Source organism: Uloborus diversus, chromosome 4 (genome assembly GCF_026930045.1).
Source record: "Uloborus diversus isolate 005 chromosome 4, Udiv.v.3.1, whole genome shotgun sequence".
NCBI lineage: Eukaryota > Metazoa > Arthropoda > Arachnida > Araneae > Uloboridae > Uloborus > Uloborus diversus.
Window position 1 is genome coordinate 24,343,759 of NC_072734.1, and position 17,867 is coordinate 24,361,625.

Genomic DNA, 17,867 nt, shown 5'->3' on the forward strand with positions numbered 1-17,867 from the left:
AAGTAATAGTTAATTTTCAAAAATTCATAACTTTTTGCACATTTAATGTTATTTTCAATATTACACATTGATATAAACGCCCAATTCTGTTTCTGGAAGTTTAAGTCTACTTCCATTGTGCAAACGATCAAATATGGCGACAAAGTGAAAAATTTAAAATAATAAGTAGATTTTTGGATTTGTAGTATAAAAGTAGTAATAAATAATTAATAATCCTTAAAAAACTACAATAAAAGCAAAATAGTCAGTATTTAGCATATAAGAGTCTAAATCAATTAAAACAAAAAAAATGTTATGGAGATTAAATTTTGCATTTTTCCAGAAAATAATTACAAATTATCCGGAAAAAAAGGGCACAATTTGTGTTGTTTTCAATAGTTTGCATTGCAATTAACATCCAATGCCGTTTTCGGGAACTTAGGCACTTGAAAAAGTCTTGTGTACTTCCATCTTGGGAATGACCAAATATGGCGGCTATGCCCAAAAATAAGAAATAACTTTTTTTTTTAATTTGTTGCATGAAGACAATTAAAAAATAATAAATCTTCATGATAATACAATTCATTGAAAAGTTTTTATCACATTTGCGTCCGAGGCAGTGAGGATAAGATTAAGTTTTAAGAACAAAATTTTTCATTTCTCAAGAAAATTATTTCAAATAATAATAAAAAAAAACAATTTGCAGGCCATTTTTTGTTGTTTTCATCAGTTTTCAATTAAAGAAAACATCCAATTCTGCTTTGTTTTTAGAAACTTAGACATTTTTGGATCGTATCTACTTCCATCTTGTGAATGACCAAAGATGGCGACTACGTTTCACACGTAGCTGAAATGATTTTCCGATCAAAAAAAAAAAAAAAAAAAACGATTTTCCCCGATCGACCCTCCCATCTACAGGTTGTGCTTCCGAAGCAGTAAATTGTCTTCTCTCCAGTTGAGTTTGTGCATAATTGCTGTTCACCTGATTTTTTTCCCCTTGGGAACTACTGAGAGCCAAAAATGGCGGCTGCTGAAGATTTTTTGGGTCGCCACTTTTTTCATTGTTTTAAAATTGTTACAATTTTTTTTAAATACATCGATAAAAATGAAGATTAGGTCTTATAAAACGAAATTCCCTAGGAAAAAATTGGGAAAAGAAAAATTTTGGGGACACATTTGGAAAATTCCTTGACATTTTTGACTAAGTCATTTTCCCTGATAATTCCAAGTTTTCCCGGAGCTTACGAACCCTGAACCGAACAGAATGTTGTGGCAACTCATCTAAAACTTTAGGGAGTAGAAAGAAATGCGTTCCCCTCACTGACTCCATGCAAGAAAATCTTCACTTTTTTGGCGCATTTTTCGTTGTGAAAAAAAAAAAACGTTCATTTTTCGATTGCAGTTTTTAAGTGCCAGCGTCGGTTTAGATAAAAATTTACAATTTTTTTCGTGAAATCACAATAAAAACGAAGACTAGATCTCATAGTACTTAATTCCTTGGGGAAAAAATGGAAAAAAAAAAAATTTGGAGGACAAAATTTGAAAACTCCCTGACTTTTCCCTGACAATTCCCGGTTTTCCCGGAATTCCCGGAGCGTACGAACCCTGAAAGTATTTTGCACGAGCTTTCCAACCATACCAAGCTCGAAGCATTAAAATGCATTTTTCGTGTAGAAAAAGCAATTTAAAAAATGAATTAAAACTTAATGTTTCACGCTTCCAACAATGAATTTCAACAATGGAAAAGAGATAAAATTAAAATTTTTGATTTTCGCTAACTAAAAAACGCCTATAACTTTTTTTTCTAGTGGATTTAGGTTATTGGACCTTGAGCGCCCTGACAATTTCTTCGTTAGGAGTATTTTTTAAAGACCTTTCCAACCATGTCAAATTCGAAAAAATTGGACCTTCTGTTCTCGTAGAAAGAGCCATTTAGGACGAAAATGCGTTTTTAATTAATATCTCCGTTGATTAGCATTCAATTTCAAAATTCTTGTTGATGACACTAAAACTCGGCAATAGCTACCGAACAAAAAAAGAATGAAGGAAATCGGTTCACCAACAGAGGAGAAATCGGTATCGAAAGAAAACGTCTTGAATATTAATATATAAAGATGTGCTTCAGAGATAAAGGAACCTTTTTTGAATGAGCTAATGCTTTCAGCTTTGCAGCAGTCACTCAAAGGCTCTGTAACTAATTCTGTAGCTGTCTCACTGACAGAATACAAAAATTTACAATACTGTTTCTAAACCATACAAGCATGTACTTATTTGTTTAATACGCTTTCATAATCATACATAATCACATAATTCTGCATAACCAAAAATACAGTTTCACAGCAAATTAGGGACAAACAAATTTCAAAAGTGCACTACTGGTTTAAAGGTGATCATTTCATTTAAAATGTGTCACAGCTATTAAGCTAAAAGAAAATGAAGAAAAATGCCTCAAAAAAAAAAAAAAAAAAAAAAAAAAATCCAGACATGCTGAAATTAAGAACTTGTCATATTTTTTGAAGTGAGGTTGATAGTACCACCTTTCAAACAATATGAGTTTTCAAATAACACTAGAATGAACAATGTATAGTTGAACTGTAAAAAAAGGAAACTGGAAACAAACAATTCTTGGAAATTTTTTATAGATCTGGTATTGAATTTATATAGCTGATATGTCTATTTTTCCCTTTTGTTGTAGTTTAAATGTTGTCTGTAAAATCTATTTAATGTATCAACTAGTTAATAATATAAAAATAATTGTATCATGGTTACCAGTTACATTAAATTGCACACTGCAAAAGAAAAATAATGAACTATGTGTTAAGATTAGAAAAAGCAATATCACATCACAGAAAAAGAAATTGAACATTAATTTTACTGCTTTAAATCTGTCAAAAATAAATAATTAAATAAAAACTTCAAATGTATTTTATAATATTTTTTTTACTATTCAAAAAGAAGCTATAATTTAAGAAATCTTTTTATGCATAATACTGTAAATTATTTAAAAAATAAAAGAAAAAAAGATTACAAGTTAGTAATACTAGAAAAGCATGACATTCTTTGGCTTGATTGTTTATATGTTTAGCATTTGGAAGGAGATTGAATCTTACTTTCCCCACAACTAAGACCAGTAAACCCAGGATTACAGTGGCAACGGCCAGTGATATGATGACATGTTCCATTGCTGTTGGTGCAGAACGGACAAGTTTCCGAGCAATTGTATCCGTAAGAACCATAAGGGCACACTAAAATAGATTTTAGGAAAAAGAATTTTCCATGAAATAAAAAAAAATTTTCAATCTACTAAAAATACATTTATTCACAAATTTGATAAGAATACAGTAACATACTTAAAACCAATTGAAGGTGATCAAAAGATCTTAAATGGTTTGAAAAATAAAACAGGGATGCAAATGAAGATATATTAATCCTGGTGTAGGAATTACAAAAAACATTTCAGAGGTTTTAAATAAATATCTTCAGTAATCAATGTCATCCGAAGACGCAACCTAGCTAAGAGCACTCTCGATCAACTCTGCTTTCGAATAACTTTTTTTTTTTTCAAGATCGGTCCATCCGTTTAGGCACTGGAGTACCACAGACAGATACACAGATATATCACACATAAATCCCCTTTCTTTACAAAAAAAGTTATTTTGCTTCAAATCAGATAGAAGATTATATTGTAACTTACTTTTAAAAACAAAATTGAATGAATATGTTATTTTAACAATCATAAAATTACTTCATATAAATATTTAGTACTAATTGAATTTGTTACTAAAATTTCAATAATTCATTCATCAGATCATATCCTCCATAACATAGGAGCAGTTTAATAGAAGTTCAATAGCCCAACAGAAATAAGCTACACATTTAAAGTGTTCAGAAAAGAAAAAATATATAAAAATTAAGATTTAATTAAGATACAAGATGCTTTTCACTTACTTCTGTCACAGTTTGGGCCAGTCCAACCTCGCTCACAGATACAAAGTCCAGTCATTATATCACATGAAGAGTTATTCTTGCAGTCACAAAAATTACTGCACTCTGGACCCCACTGTCCACGATCACACTGGCTGTCGCACCTGATTCCTAAATTAAAAGAAACATTAAACTTATTCTCACCATTCGTATAAAAGTATGAAAATAAAAATTAATATGATAATTTTAGAAAGAGTAACTCATGAAGTAATCCAGTAATTAAAAACTTTTATATATACAAGAAGACAATTTAACATGCTTAAACTGATCTGTCAGAATTTTCCAATGACAAAGCTGTTGATTATTTGTCCTGATTTGTAGTCTAATTATAATTCTCAATCAAGGGCGCACATATGCAAAATTTTAAGGGGGGCTCAAAGATTTTCCCCATGGTTTAGCAGAATATTTTCCCCATGGAAACCGATTTCAATAATTTTATCCCAGGGAGCAAGTTCTCACTCCCAATTATGCCAAATCAAGTAATAATGATGCAAATACTTGCCCAATATTACTTTTCACCCTTAATCAATTATTGCAATCCCCTTTTTTCTAAAAAACAGTTGGCACAAATTTTGAATGAAATACTTATCTTCAAAGATAATTTCATCTTCTTTTGTCTATTTAACACTTGAAAGACGGGGTTTTCCGTATACCTAGAAAGATTAGCAGCAGTCGTTTTGACCGCCATACTTAAAAGATTGGAATTTGTTTCTTTTCGGGATTTTTCATCATAGAAAAGATTTGTTTCAATATGTATGAAAGTACTTTAACATTTTAATCATACTACGCGAATCAGTCTCAGGCAGTTTTATTTAAATTTTCTGTTCGATCAAGTGAAATACACATGTTTTACATAATTGGTACTGAGAAAGAGTAAATTTGTACCAAAAAGAAGAACTTTTCTTATGTAATAACTAACAAATATTTTTCACCATGCATGTGATTGTTTTCAAAATTACCTAAATATCGCACTATATTGTACAATACTATCTCTGTCAGCATTTAGAAAACTCATCGTTATTAATTTGCCTGTATATGAGTCATAAACTTTTTTTTTTTTGCATTCAGAACAAATGTTCGTCGATTTATTTCCATATTGTTCCATTTGTTGCAGTTATAATCCATTTAATACTGTGCCATTTTTTCCTGAGGTAGTGACTTTATTATATGTAGCAAAATTGATCAGTGGAGGTAAATTGGAGAAAATAGGAGAAAATGGAGAGTTTGTTCTGCTTTTGAATATTTCTGCTTTTTTTTTCTTCCGGGGTCGGACCTTTTTCCCTTTTTCTTTTGCCATTTTCTATATCTTGAGCATCAGTTTTTATTAGCGAGATTTCTTCTGATTCTGAAGAACAGTCTTTTTCAGCAAATCTAGGTTCTGAAAAATGTTCCTAACAATCTGATGAAATCAGGTTAGTTTTATCGCTAGGAATGCATTCCTCTTCAGATAAGCCAGACTGTTCATCCGAACCAGAATATGTTTTAGATAAATCTGCAACAGTTTCAGGAACTCTTGTATTGACAAGCTTGTCAGTAGATCCTATGTTAAAGTGCTATTGCTAAAAATTGTTCTGATAAGTTTTGCTTACCAATGATTCTTCTTGACATCCCGAGTGACTGAGCACTTCAATATCATCGAAGGAAATAAAAGTCAATACTTCAAGCAATTCACCTGTTTTGGTGCCAAAAAGACTTCCAGCACAATTTTTTGGGATCCTCCTGTTTATATTTACTTCTTTTCAAACCCAAAATAATTTCATGTGTCCCAGTCCCATGCTTTTCAAATTACTTTGTCAACATTTCCCCCAGTGCAGCTAGCAGAAAAAGGAAACCATGTGACCAGCAGGTGTTTCACATTTTCCTAACAGTTCAAAGAACTAAACCTGACCAGCAGCTGCTAATCAACCCCAAAAGAACATTGCTACCCTCACAACTAACAAAAAGCTGTAGTACACATATCTGATAAGAGAAAAAAGAAGAAAACGGATGCATAAATAAAGGTTCATAGAGTGGCCAAAATGACCGTAGTCAGTCTTTCTAGGTATAATTATTCATAGCAACTATACAAATCTGCCTAAAGAAATAAAATTTACTGTATTAAGATCTTATTAAATAGTTAGAAAAAGTCAATGTAGGAGAAACAGTTATAAAATTAATCGCAGCAAATGTGAGCATTTGAAAGTCGTTTGCGGTCAAATTGACCGCTTATGTCTTTCTAGTGTTTAACTATAGATTAATTTCTTTTAATATTCTTTTCTACAATGTAAAATGATTAATCTTACTTTTATCAAAATCCCAAAAGATTGAATAGACTTTACATGACAGACTCTTTGAATTCCAGATCCTAGATACCTTTCTGCCTTTAAAAGCAAATTAATCTTAGTTATGCTTTTCTAAATAAAAATATGTAGTGAAACCTCTGGCCGTCAAAAGGTATTTGAATAATATGCAGAGTCCACAGAAACACATAACAATAAGGTAGGCTAAAATCAAATACCACATATGCATTACGTGTTATAAACAAAAGGTTTAAGGCTATTCACTAGCTTTGGTTTGACACTTCTGCTTTAGTATGTGTATTTTATAATGTGAGCACCCTCACTATGAAATATATCCAACCTTGACAACGTTTCGTACCATTCCACCACACTGGCTAACTTCCTTTTCAAAGAACTAATGCCGTTCAATTAAAATAATGCACACACAGTCTAAAATTGCCTACAAATCTGTTGCAGACATGTGTAATCTAAAAATTTTTACATATACATATGTATATACACATAAATGCAGCTGTCACTTGATCTTTAAAACAAATTTCAAATTCATGCAAACAAAGACAATTTTTATGGGAAATTAATGATTTCTCATTTATTTATAAAGATAAGAGAATAAAATATTCGTTTTTTATTTAACTAAAATAAAAATAATAAACTACTTTTTAGTTAAGGAACTAACTTCCCAGTTAAGGAGTATTTGCAATGCTCTCTCTGAAATGTATTAAGGAGAAATGGTGTAGTGCAACTCTGCTTTATAATCTCTACTTTACTCATCTAATTCCAATAATTTTCAAATTAAAATTTGGATTTTGTTTGAATTTCTGACACTGAATATAAAATAGTGCAATGATTACATCATAAATATAACTTGGAAAACTATTTTAACAGAAAAAAAAATTAGTTAACAATTTCATCTTTTTTTTTTTTCTTTTCGGAAATAGGATTTGAATATTTTAAAAGAGATACCACTTTCAACAAAATGAAACTTAGACACATTCAGAAGGTTGATAATATCAATAAGGAATTGTTTCACTCATCAAACCTTAAAAATTAATTTCTTAATCTATTTCAAAGTAAAGATATTTTTAATAAAGTTCTCTAAACAAAAATAATAAATACAAGAAAAATTGTTGCATGGGTTAACTAAGCTATTTTAGCTTAAATATATTAGCAATTCATGTAAAGCAACAAAAAAGAAAAAAAAAAAGCGACAGAAGCTGCAACATGTTTATTTTAAATACTTTTTAGTGCCCAACTGTGAAGCATTTTCAATACTGTTAGGAAATGTTTGAAACAAGAGTGAATGAGTGAATAGTTGAGCTTGGAAGAAAGATTTTTGAAATTTAAAAAAAAAAAAAAAAAGGCATCAATCATCTCAAAGGAAAAATCTTAATAAAAATAAGTTTACTTTAACCATTAGCATATTATACTGATTTCAATACAAAACTTCTCTCAATGCAAATCAGAAGATTTAAAACAGCTATTATTAGTTTCAGAGAAGGAAACACAGACAGAGTTGCAATATTTAGATTATGGTACTTCTAAAACTTGAAAATGATTCAAAAGAAGTTTAACTGCAATTAATGCTGGCACATCAATAATGACCCCCCCCCCTCAACAAAGATTGATATATTTTTTTGACATTTACAAAAAAGTTTGATCTCCTATTGAAGATATAACCAACATTGAAAACACCAAAACGAAATTTATAGAGCTACAGTTAAAACAAAATCGCGTTCTGCAAACTATTGAGCACTTATTATGAATTTAAAAACAATCTGAAAGGTTGAGGAAATAACCTGATTTTAAATAAGTGTACAATGATTAGATTTTAAAAATAAATGTTTTTCTAGTCATCCAGCTCATATTGACAATCTTTATACAAATGTAGTTTTTTCCCCTCTAAAAATACTTTTACTTAACAATTTAATACAAATTGTGAAAGTTCCATGTCCAACAGATATAATGCTAAGATAGCCTGGGCAAATAAATGAAAACATGAAAAAAAGCTTTAATATTGACAAAATAATGATTTCACTAAAATGGAAATGGTGAAGTGCACATTATCCAACAGCAGCGGGTGATTTTCAAAAGCTGGTGCAAATCGCTGAACAAAAATGCCAATGAAAAAATTAGCTGTCTCCATACAAAAAGAAGCAATCTACCTTTGTACATAGTCCTAGCAAAGCTATGTTTGGAATACACTGTGCAGTTTTTTGCACCAGAACTTGAACATAGAGTAAGACTCCAAAGAAGAGAAACTAAAACGATAATATGTTAGTTACTACATATGTGAGTGCATTTTTGTATTATCTTTTCCACAGCACATTATCCGCAACTGTTTATCAATAATTTATTATTTTTTTACATTAAACCATAAATTCAACAGAATATAATGGATTATCTTTATACTGAGTAACACTTTTACAAAAAATTTCAAATATATTATTTATCATCAAATTCTGATTGATACTTGACAATGAATGCAATAATTCAAATCTGAATTAATAATATCAATGAAAGTTATTTTACCAGGAAAATTTGTCATAGTAACAGAATATGAAAACCGCATCATAGAAAATTAAACTTTTGCTCCCACATGAAAGCTTAAAATGACAAACTAATTTCAGTGTCAAGTTTAAGAGCAGATGCAGGAATTAATAATTTTACAAATACAAATACAAAAGTGACGACCAGCAACAGGCTCTGGGCCCAGCTAGGATGGTCCTAGTCAATTTACAACCCCCAGTGAAGATCAATGGCCCTCTTAAAACTATTTACTCCCTTGCTCATTACCACCTCTTCCAGTAAGCTGTTCCAAGGTTCCACTACCCAGCAAAAATAATAATTTTTTCTAATATCCATGTTAGCCTGAGATTTAAATAGCTTAAAACAACGATCCCTTGTCCTGTTTTCAGTGCTAAACTTTAGCCCCGTAACATCTTTCATTTTAATAAATTTAAACAACTGAATCATGTCCCCTCAATCTCTTCTTTGCTCAAGATTGTACATTTTTAGCATTCTAAGCCTGGAATCGTAGTCTAAATGAGAAAGTCCAATTATTAGCCTTGTACCCTGCCTTTGAACCCTTTCCATTACATTGATATCTTTCTTAAGATAAGGAGACCAAAACTGAACAGCATAACTATTTTTATAGGAAAAGGAAAGTTGATAGTTATAAAAATTGATAATTATAATTTTTTAGTCAAAGAATAGTGTTACTTATACAATTTTTATCACTGCTTTACTTATGTATAAAAATTCAAAGAATATTTTGAGAAACTCTAGAACAGTACCAGCATAATGAAATTACATTTGACGATTTGAAATTATGAATTGTTTTTCTTTTTGTAAACAGGATTTTCATGTAAATAACACTTTCTTAAGTTGACACTTTTTAAAAATAAAATACCCATAAAAACAGTATTCAGTCTGCTTTTTATGCATGGTTGAATATTTAATACTTCTCAATATATAGTTATATAGTTAGTAGGAAAAAAAACTATTGTTTTGTTATTTTTTACTGATGATTAATTAAAATAAATACCATTCCAGCCTTTCTGGCAGATGCACTTGCCAGTGACATGATCGCATCCATCTGAATGCTCCCAATCGCAATCGCATCTTTGAGAACAATCGATTCCATAAGTGCTATGCTGGAAGAACAAAAACTATAAATGCATTGAAAATGATGATCTTATGTATAATTGATCTTTCTACAAATAAAGTGAAGTTTTGAAATAAACCCATAAAAATTAAAATACATTATACAATTGTAAGAAACAATAACATTTAAAATCCAAGATAAGTTTGTGTAGGTTAATTAATCTCAAAATGACACCAAAAGTTATGCAAGAGCAGAATTTAAATAGACATGCCAGGGAAGAAACTATAAATATTTATTCCCATCATTTAAAAATTTCCTTCCACAGATCTGTTCCTCAAAGTCAGACTAGTGGAAGTTCAAAAATAGCAATTTTCAGTTTAATAGTGCATTGTATGTAATATCCGGTTCCGCATAGAGCCTTATGAATGAAATTCTAAAAAACAATCCCTTTGTAATTATATACCAGTATTAAAAGAGCGAAATTCCTATCCTTTGCATGCAACAGGAAAACATTTTCTCTCTCTCCTGTAATGCAACAATTATGTGACACACGTGAGTCTGGTTCTGGGGTACAAATAAAACACAACTCAACAAATAAAAAAATATGATGCACTGAGCTTTCACTACAGCTCTTCCAAATTGATACAAATATCATAAAAGTACAAGGATAAATATTATCTCTCGTTTTTTATACACATTTAAATTTAAATCCGTACACTTACAGTAAGCTAAACAATCAATCATGTTTTATTTAAACAAGCTACAGCAGAAAGAAAGAAAAATCCGAAGGAATTAAAAACTTGTGTACTTTTTAAGTATATGTGATGATGAGGAAATTCCTTTAAAAGTAATGTTCAGCCTTTTTTTTTTTTTTCTTTTCACTGCTGTAGAGAATGATGAATAAAAGAGCTTACGTCTAAAAATCAGCTGTTAGACACAATATTTATCAAAAATTAATCTATTAATTGATAGCAGAACCCGCAAATAAATCATAACTTAAACTGCAAGGTGTATTCAAGGGATAGACAAGTTACACAACATATTACAGGTGAACCTTTACAAATTTTGAACATGGTAAATTTGCATTTAATTTTTAAGTACAGTTTAACAAACTTGATATTTTCAGATGGACTTAATCTAATGCAGATGTGATTGTCTTAAATCTTTTTATTAACATGAATTTGATAATTTCCCACTAAAGAGTGCATTAGTACATTACAGACTAATTTACATACCTTGCACTTTTGTCCACAATTATCGCCAGTGAATCCAGCTCTACATGTACACATTCCAGTCACAGGATGGCAGGCAGCTCCATTTTGGCATTGACATTTGTTCTGACAGGCAGGGCCATACATTCCCAAATGGCATGGCAAATTACAATTAATGCCAGTCCAGCCTAATGTAGGAAAGAATAAATGAAAAATTATCATATAAGCTTTGTGCTACAATATGATTAAAGTGAAAAACCAGCATAAATAAAGCACAAATATTGAAGAAAATACAGCATATAGCTATTTCAAGGCTACAATGGAGCCTCTTCATCAGTGCAAAAAACTCACCAACACAACCAAAAGTTGCTAGAGAACTGACAACAACCACAACAACCACTTGGACACCAGTATTTATACCAAAGAGGGCCAACTAATAGCAATTCAGGACACAAGACAACAAACAGCCAATCAGCAAACAGCATGTCAACCCTGGACTCAGAGCAACAGGAGAGAGACAACCAATCAGAAGTCAGGAGACAAAACGAGTGAGAGACACCGAAGAAAGAAGTGTCTCACTCGTTTAGTCTCCTGCCTTCTGATTGGTTATCAAGCTCTGAGACCGGAGCTGTTTGTTGTCTTGTGTACAGAATTCCTATTGGTTGGCCCTCTTTGGTATAAATACCCGTGTCCACATGGTTTTTGTCAGTTCTCTCGCGACTTTTGGTTGTGTTGGTGAGATTCTTTCACTGATAAAGAGGCTCATTGTAGCCTTGAAATAGCTATATGTTGTATATTCTTGAATATTTGAGCTTTATTTATGTTGGTTTTCACTTTAATCATTGTACGGAATAATATTTTTTTTTTTAAACAAAAATGCTTTAAACACATACAAAATGGATTGCTATATGATACTAGAATTCAAATAAAAAATTATTCAAGAAATGAAAGGCTTGAACTACTTGAAATTTTCTTGCAATGTTATATTTTGAGCAAAGGCACTGTAAAATTTTTTTCACACCATTAAAGTACATGGAGAAAGATTTCAAAAGAACTATATGACAGGGTGGAGGGGGGGGGGGTCTCAAACTTTTCCAACTCACTGCACTCTTTGAAGAATCAAAATTTTCTCATGGCACCTTACTCTACCTCTATTACATAATATGTACTATGAATGTCCAAAATCTGATAAATGTCGACAGCAGCTAGTGAAGATAATTTTTTACATTCCGACGAAAGACCAAATATTTTCAGTGAATCATGGGAAAAAGTCGATATTCCCCAATTTCTGTCTTTTACGGTAACATTAGCCGTTACAGAGTTATTAATAACTATGTCAGTTATACCAAATTTCGTAATCACGGGCTTTCATAAAACTATAAAAATGCTGTTCATTCAAAAATTTCAGAAACCAATTACTTTTTCACATTTAACTGCAAACCAAATGTCATTAAAATCTTGGACAACAGGGTTCAAAGCTATTTTATTATTTGATTTAATTGTCATGAAAAGACGCTTTGTCAGAAAGAAATTGTAATACGCAACTTTACATATAGTATGTTGATATTATGTACACATTACGGCACCACAGGGTGCCACAGCACCCAGTTTGGGAACTCCTGCTGTATGAAATTAATTTAAAATTAAGTTGATTATATATAAAGTCCTTTATGAAATTTCCATTATGCAGAAAGGAACTGATATACTTCAGTTATTATTGTTGCATAGTCTTCTATTCATTGATTTGGTCTCAACATTTCTATGCAAAATATAATTTACTTCAGTAAGTTTTGAACGCATAAATTAACTATCAATGTGAAAAGTTTATAGACATGAAAAATTTTATATGAGAAGTAACTGTATAAAGTATTTAATGAGTTTTTTAAATATTTCTTTCCATACTTACCAGGTTTACAAGAACAATATCCAGAGGTATGAGAACAAATGGCATCATTTTCGCACGTACAATTATTGGCACAATTTCTACCATACTTTCCAGCTGGACATTTTTCACTACAACTGAATAAAAATATTTTTATTAAACTTTAAAATATTACTAAGAAACAATATAATCATCATACAATGTTTGAAAGTTATTTACCAAACTGTAATCTGATTACACATATTATTCAGCATTAAATCATCAAATATAAAAAATAATTCAATGAGAAAATCAGGGCAGAACTTACTCGGTTCCTATATAGCCGGGTTCACAAATGCACGTCCCATTCACAGGATCACAAAGGGCACCATTAAAGCATGTGCAAGTTTGCTCACAACCTTCACCATATGTTAGTGGAAGACATGGTCGGGTGCAATAGTCTCCTGTCCACCCTGGAGCACACTTGCAGCGTCCCGTCCAAGGATGACAACTGAAGAATATTAAGAATTAGAAGTCAACACAACACACACACAAAAATCATTTCCACAAAAATCATTCAAAATCAGAAAATATTAACACAAACACAATGCAAATAATGATTTTTTAAGAATTAAACTGAGAAATTATTTCACTTTATTTCATAGTTTATTTTTATCTCTAGGTAACAAGTAGCTATTTCTATTAAATATGATCATAAAATATAAATAAAAAAATATCTCAACTTCCCAAACTTAACTTATTCACTGATTATACAGGGGAACAGTGATTTTGGCGCTGGGGTTTTTGGAACTGATTTTGTATGGATTGGGTACAAAGTTCAAACATGACATCATTTTCTGCCCAGTAGCTCAAATTTCTAAGATATAACATTTAAATACACATAAATTGGGTTTAAGTTACATCTATCGATGAAATAAATACAAAACATGGATTCTGTATTCCTATTGTATTGTACAAGTAATCAAAGCCTGATTTCCAAACTGGTCAATTACGTTGTTCGCCAGTGGCTCAACAAGGGGGGGGGGGGGTTAAAACACCACTAAAAGGCATTGGTTTTAACGTAAACATATTTCAATACAGTAGCTAAACATATGAAAGGACTGTTTGAATCAAGAAACCTCTTCCAGAAATTATTTTTAAAGCTCCTCCAGAAGGTACATCTGATCAAAAACCATTCTAGAAGGTTTTTCTTACTGCACTAATGTTGTTGGCCATGGGCCCCCAATTTTTAAGAGTTTCAAAATGACTAAAATTATAGTAGTCTTATTTAAGAAAACTTAAGAAAATTAAGGTGTTCTCCTTTATTTACCTTTTTTTAGGTATACTTAAGTGTGGGATGCTCTGCATTCCAACAAATATTTTGAACTAGTGGTTAAACACCTCAACACCTCTGGTTCCCCATTAATGTTTATGTTTATAAGGTTTGACTTCAGAGGACCCCCAAGAGGTGTTGATTTTTTTTTTTTTTTTGCGAATAAAAATAGCTTCATTAATGCAACAATAAGAAAGATAAATCATAAAATATTGTCTGCGTATTTCTCGTGATTTTAATTGTATGGAAATGATAGGAAATATTATCTCAATGATTTAAAATTTTTAACTGTTGCCATCTTATGTTTGTTAACAAATAAAATATTTATAATTAATTCAAGCAAGGCTTTTAAAATGACTTTCAATTTTCGCTCTTTGCTTTGCTTTTGCAATAATTCAGACATTGGGATGGACGTCTAGTTTTTGCATGTGTAATTTTGTTTTTGTTGGGAATATTGCATATTGTCAAACATGGGGAGGGATCAGAAAAAAAAGAAAAATATAGAAGAAAGTTTCGTGATGGCCACAGCATACTAGTTTAACTCTATCTTATTTCATCACACTCCGTATCCATATTTTTTAAAAGATAGAAATCCATCAAAAGACTGAAAACTCTCACTCCTGCGTGATTCACTTACCGTACAAACTTTTTAAATATGCTACCAACAAACAATTTACCTTCCAAAATAGCTATTTTGCTAGGACCAAAATTTTTTTCAGACATGCTACTTTGTAATACAATCAGTATAAAACAATTTTTTTCTCTCCGAACAATATTTGTACCAATGTTAAAGAAAAGGTCAAGTAACAGAAAATTTTTGTTGATAATGTACTGTGTACTTACAGCTCAGTATTATTTTGTTTGCACTGGCAAATTTGATCACATTTGGCTCCAAAATATTCATCTGGGCACACTATAGAAGAATAAGAAACATAAATTTAATTGATCTTCAAACTTTTTATAAAACTTTAATTAAAAAATAAAAACACATTGCAGTTCAAGAATTAATATATTGTAAGGTAATTTGTATGATTTTCCCATGCACTGAAGAAATTGAAGCAAAATGCTCACTATAAGGCTAAAATACACATAGTTTTGCATTCTATGCTCTTAATTTATCAAAGACAGTATTTCCTCTGGGTGCAGTATATTCTTATCGTCATTGAAAGAAATTATGAATAGACATTGCATTCAAATTTCTAGGACATAAGGAGCTCCTTTTGTATGTACATATGGTTATTGTACAATTTCCAAGTAGGTTAGCTTTCTGCAGGTAAGGTAGCTCTCCCCCCCCCCCTCCCCTGTACTAAAAAAATCTTAAGTGTACTTAATTATTTGTGTTATGTAAAGGCCGTAAAGGGACAATATTATATTTAAAACTTAAATATTTACAGTATAGTTCACGTTAAAAAGACTTAAAATATAAATTACAAGACAAAACATCAAACAGCAACCCAGTGCAAAAACAAAATTTGTATTTAATCTCTTCAAGATCAATTTGATGGTGGTACAAAATGTCAAATATTTTAGAATCCTTTATGAATAATTCTAAAGGTATACAATTTTTCTTCTTTAAGATTAAAGAATGAACGTTTTATTTTTGCTGATTAGCTGTTTATATTTGCATTTTTAAGAACCAGAGTTGTCTATTTTCAGCCTGGAAACTCCCTTTGAGAAGTTTCTTGCCAAGCTTCTGGTTGAAACAGTTAATGTTACTCCCATTATCATTAAACAATCCAATTTAGTTGAATTCTGACATTGTAGTTTGAATAGGAAATCTGAAAATATTTCTGGAAGCATGAATTGTTTTGCTGATAATGTAAAAGTAATGGGGATTGTCGAAAATGAAGATTAAGTAGAACAGCTTCAAGAGGATTTAGATCATATTACTAAGTGGGCGGATAAATGGGGTATGGCAGTTAATGTACGGAAATGTCTAGTGCTACACTCAGGTCATGGAAATAAGCGTATGAGTTATCGCAGGGGCGGCATTTCAGCATTTCATTTGGGGGGGGGGGGGTCGAGTTTCTTAAATATGAATTATCACAGTATGGAACCAAAACCCATATTGGCTAACTGCAAGTAATCATGATATTTGTTTAAAATTAATAAAAAAAAGTGTTCAAAAACAATTAAAATTTTTATGACAAAATTTGTAGTTCGTTTTAGAATATGTTATCAAACTAAGTGTTTTGGTATTACAATTTTTACCTCTTAATAAAGTTTTGATGCTTGATTTTTAAAATACGGAAGAACAGGAAATCTTGTTACTAATCCAGCAATGCCCAGTGTCATGCTCTTTTTTCAACTAAGTATTTTTCCCGCCCATTGTGCTTCGAAAATAATTCTCTTACCTCCTGAAACACGAAAATGATTTTTCTCTACGAGCTCAACTGATTGGAATGGTTGAAAAATAATTGAAGTAACTAAGTTATGTATGAAAACACACTTTTCACATCTTGCTCTTCAAAATCACCCAGGTAACTTTAAAAATTGAGATGATCTTCATTTTTCATCATAGAATAGTCTATTCTAGGCTAGTCTCTAAACTTCTTGCCTCATGCAATAAATTTTACTCCTAATTGAAACAATTTATTTTTTTGCTTTCAACATCCAATCCAGATAATTCACAGAGCCAACAATACAGGAAAATATTTATCATCAAATCTTGTGTTAATTTCATTAGAAACTGAATATATTATTTTATGCAATACTGTTAAATCAAGGTTTGACTTTACGTCATGTGCATTTTGGTCACCTCTTCTGAATTCATTTGAATATTCTTTGCACATTTTAAAAATTCTCTGGAGTAAGATTTTTTTTGAAAAAATCCACGCTTGGTTGAAATATAGATCCAGGTGAAATTTAAAAAAAGTTTCAATTGTAGTTTACACTGAAGCTTGAACAGTCCAAATATTAAGGTTGGATAATTAAAGATGTTTTGATAGAGTAAAACATTGTTCGAAAACTCTCCGCAATACAAACAAAACGAATAAAAATTCATATGAAGACATGTTAAAGGATTAGCTTCTTCATTATTGAAAGAGTTGTTTTCCAAAATCATTGCTTTGAAATTATCGAGAAGGGTTTTTATGGTTTAAGAGACCATCTCGTATTGTCTCTTGAAGACCCTCTTGTGTCACGCTGGGATTGCATTGTTAAAGAGCCCACAGAAAAGGTATTTATTGATGTGAGATATTTTTTTCAAAAATACGTATTTTTAAGACATATCTATGAAAGTATACTATGCATTGAGCAGTTGAAATGTGTTTCTAGCAGAAGAAAGTGATGAACACTCATTGAATAGACACACTTAAAATATGAGAGTAACAATAAATGTAAAATACCAAGGCATTTAGTGAAAATCATGCAGACACACCACTGCACAGGCCTCTCATAACCATCGTTACACAGAGCACACAAGAATGAAATATTTAGCTTATATGAAGTTTACGTCTTTAGTTAAAATTGACCACGATTCTTCATCAGTTTTATCTGTTTTGAAAAGGCCGGTAAAGGCTTGATGAATTTCTAATTATTTAAAAAATACGGAAAACACTTGCTCATGTCTGAAAATATGTTGAGTCTCTTCAACCATTAGAGAGAACCAGCAAGA

General features: G+C 31.0%; 1 protein-coding gene across 2 annotated transcripts in view; it reads right to left on the reverse strand.

The window, feature by feature from the left end:
- LOC129220255 (protein draper-like) overlaps positions 1-17,867 on the reverse strand; it is a 242,230-nt gene that overhangs the window by 26,456 nt on the left and 197,907 nt on the right. For both annotated transcript variants that reach the window (XM_054854632.1, XM_054854631.1), the window contains 7 exons: positions 15,095-15,164; positions 13,247-13,429; positions 12,964-13,076; positions 11,082-11,245; positions 9,787-9,895; positions 3,928-4,074; positions 3,090-3,224 (listed from right to left, as the gene is read on the reverse strand). In XM_054854632.1, coding sequence (XP_054710607.1) covers positions 3,090-3,224; positions 3,928-4,074; positions 9,787-9,895; positions 11,082-11,245; positions 12,964-13,076; positions 13,247-13,429; positions 15,095-15,164 — 921 coding nt within the window. The remainder of the gene's footprint in view (positions 1-3,089; positions 3,225-3,927; positions 4,075-9,786; positions 9,896-11,081; positions 11,246-12,963; positions 13,077-13,246; positions 13,430-15,094; positions 15,165-17,867) is intronic.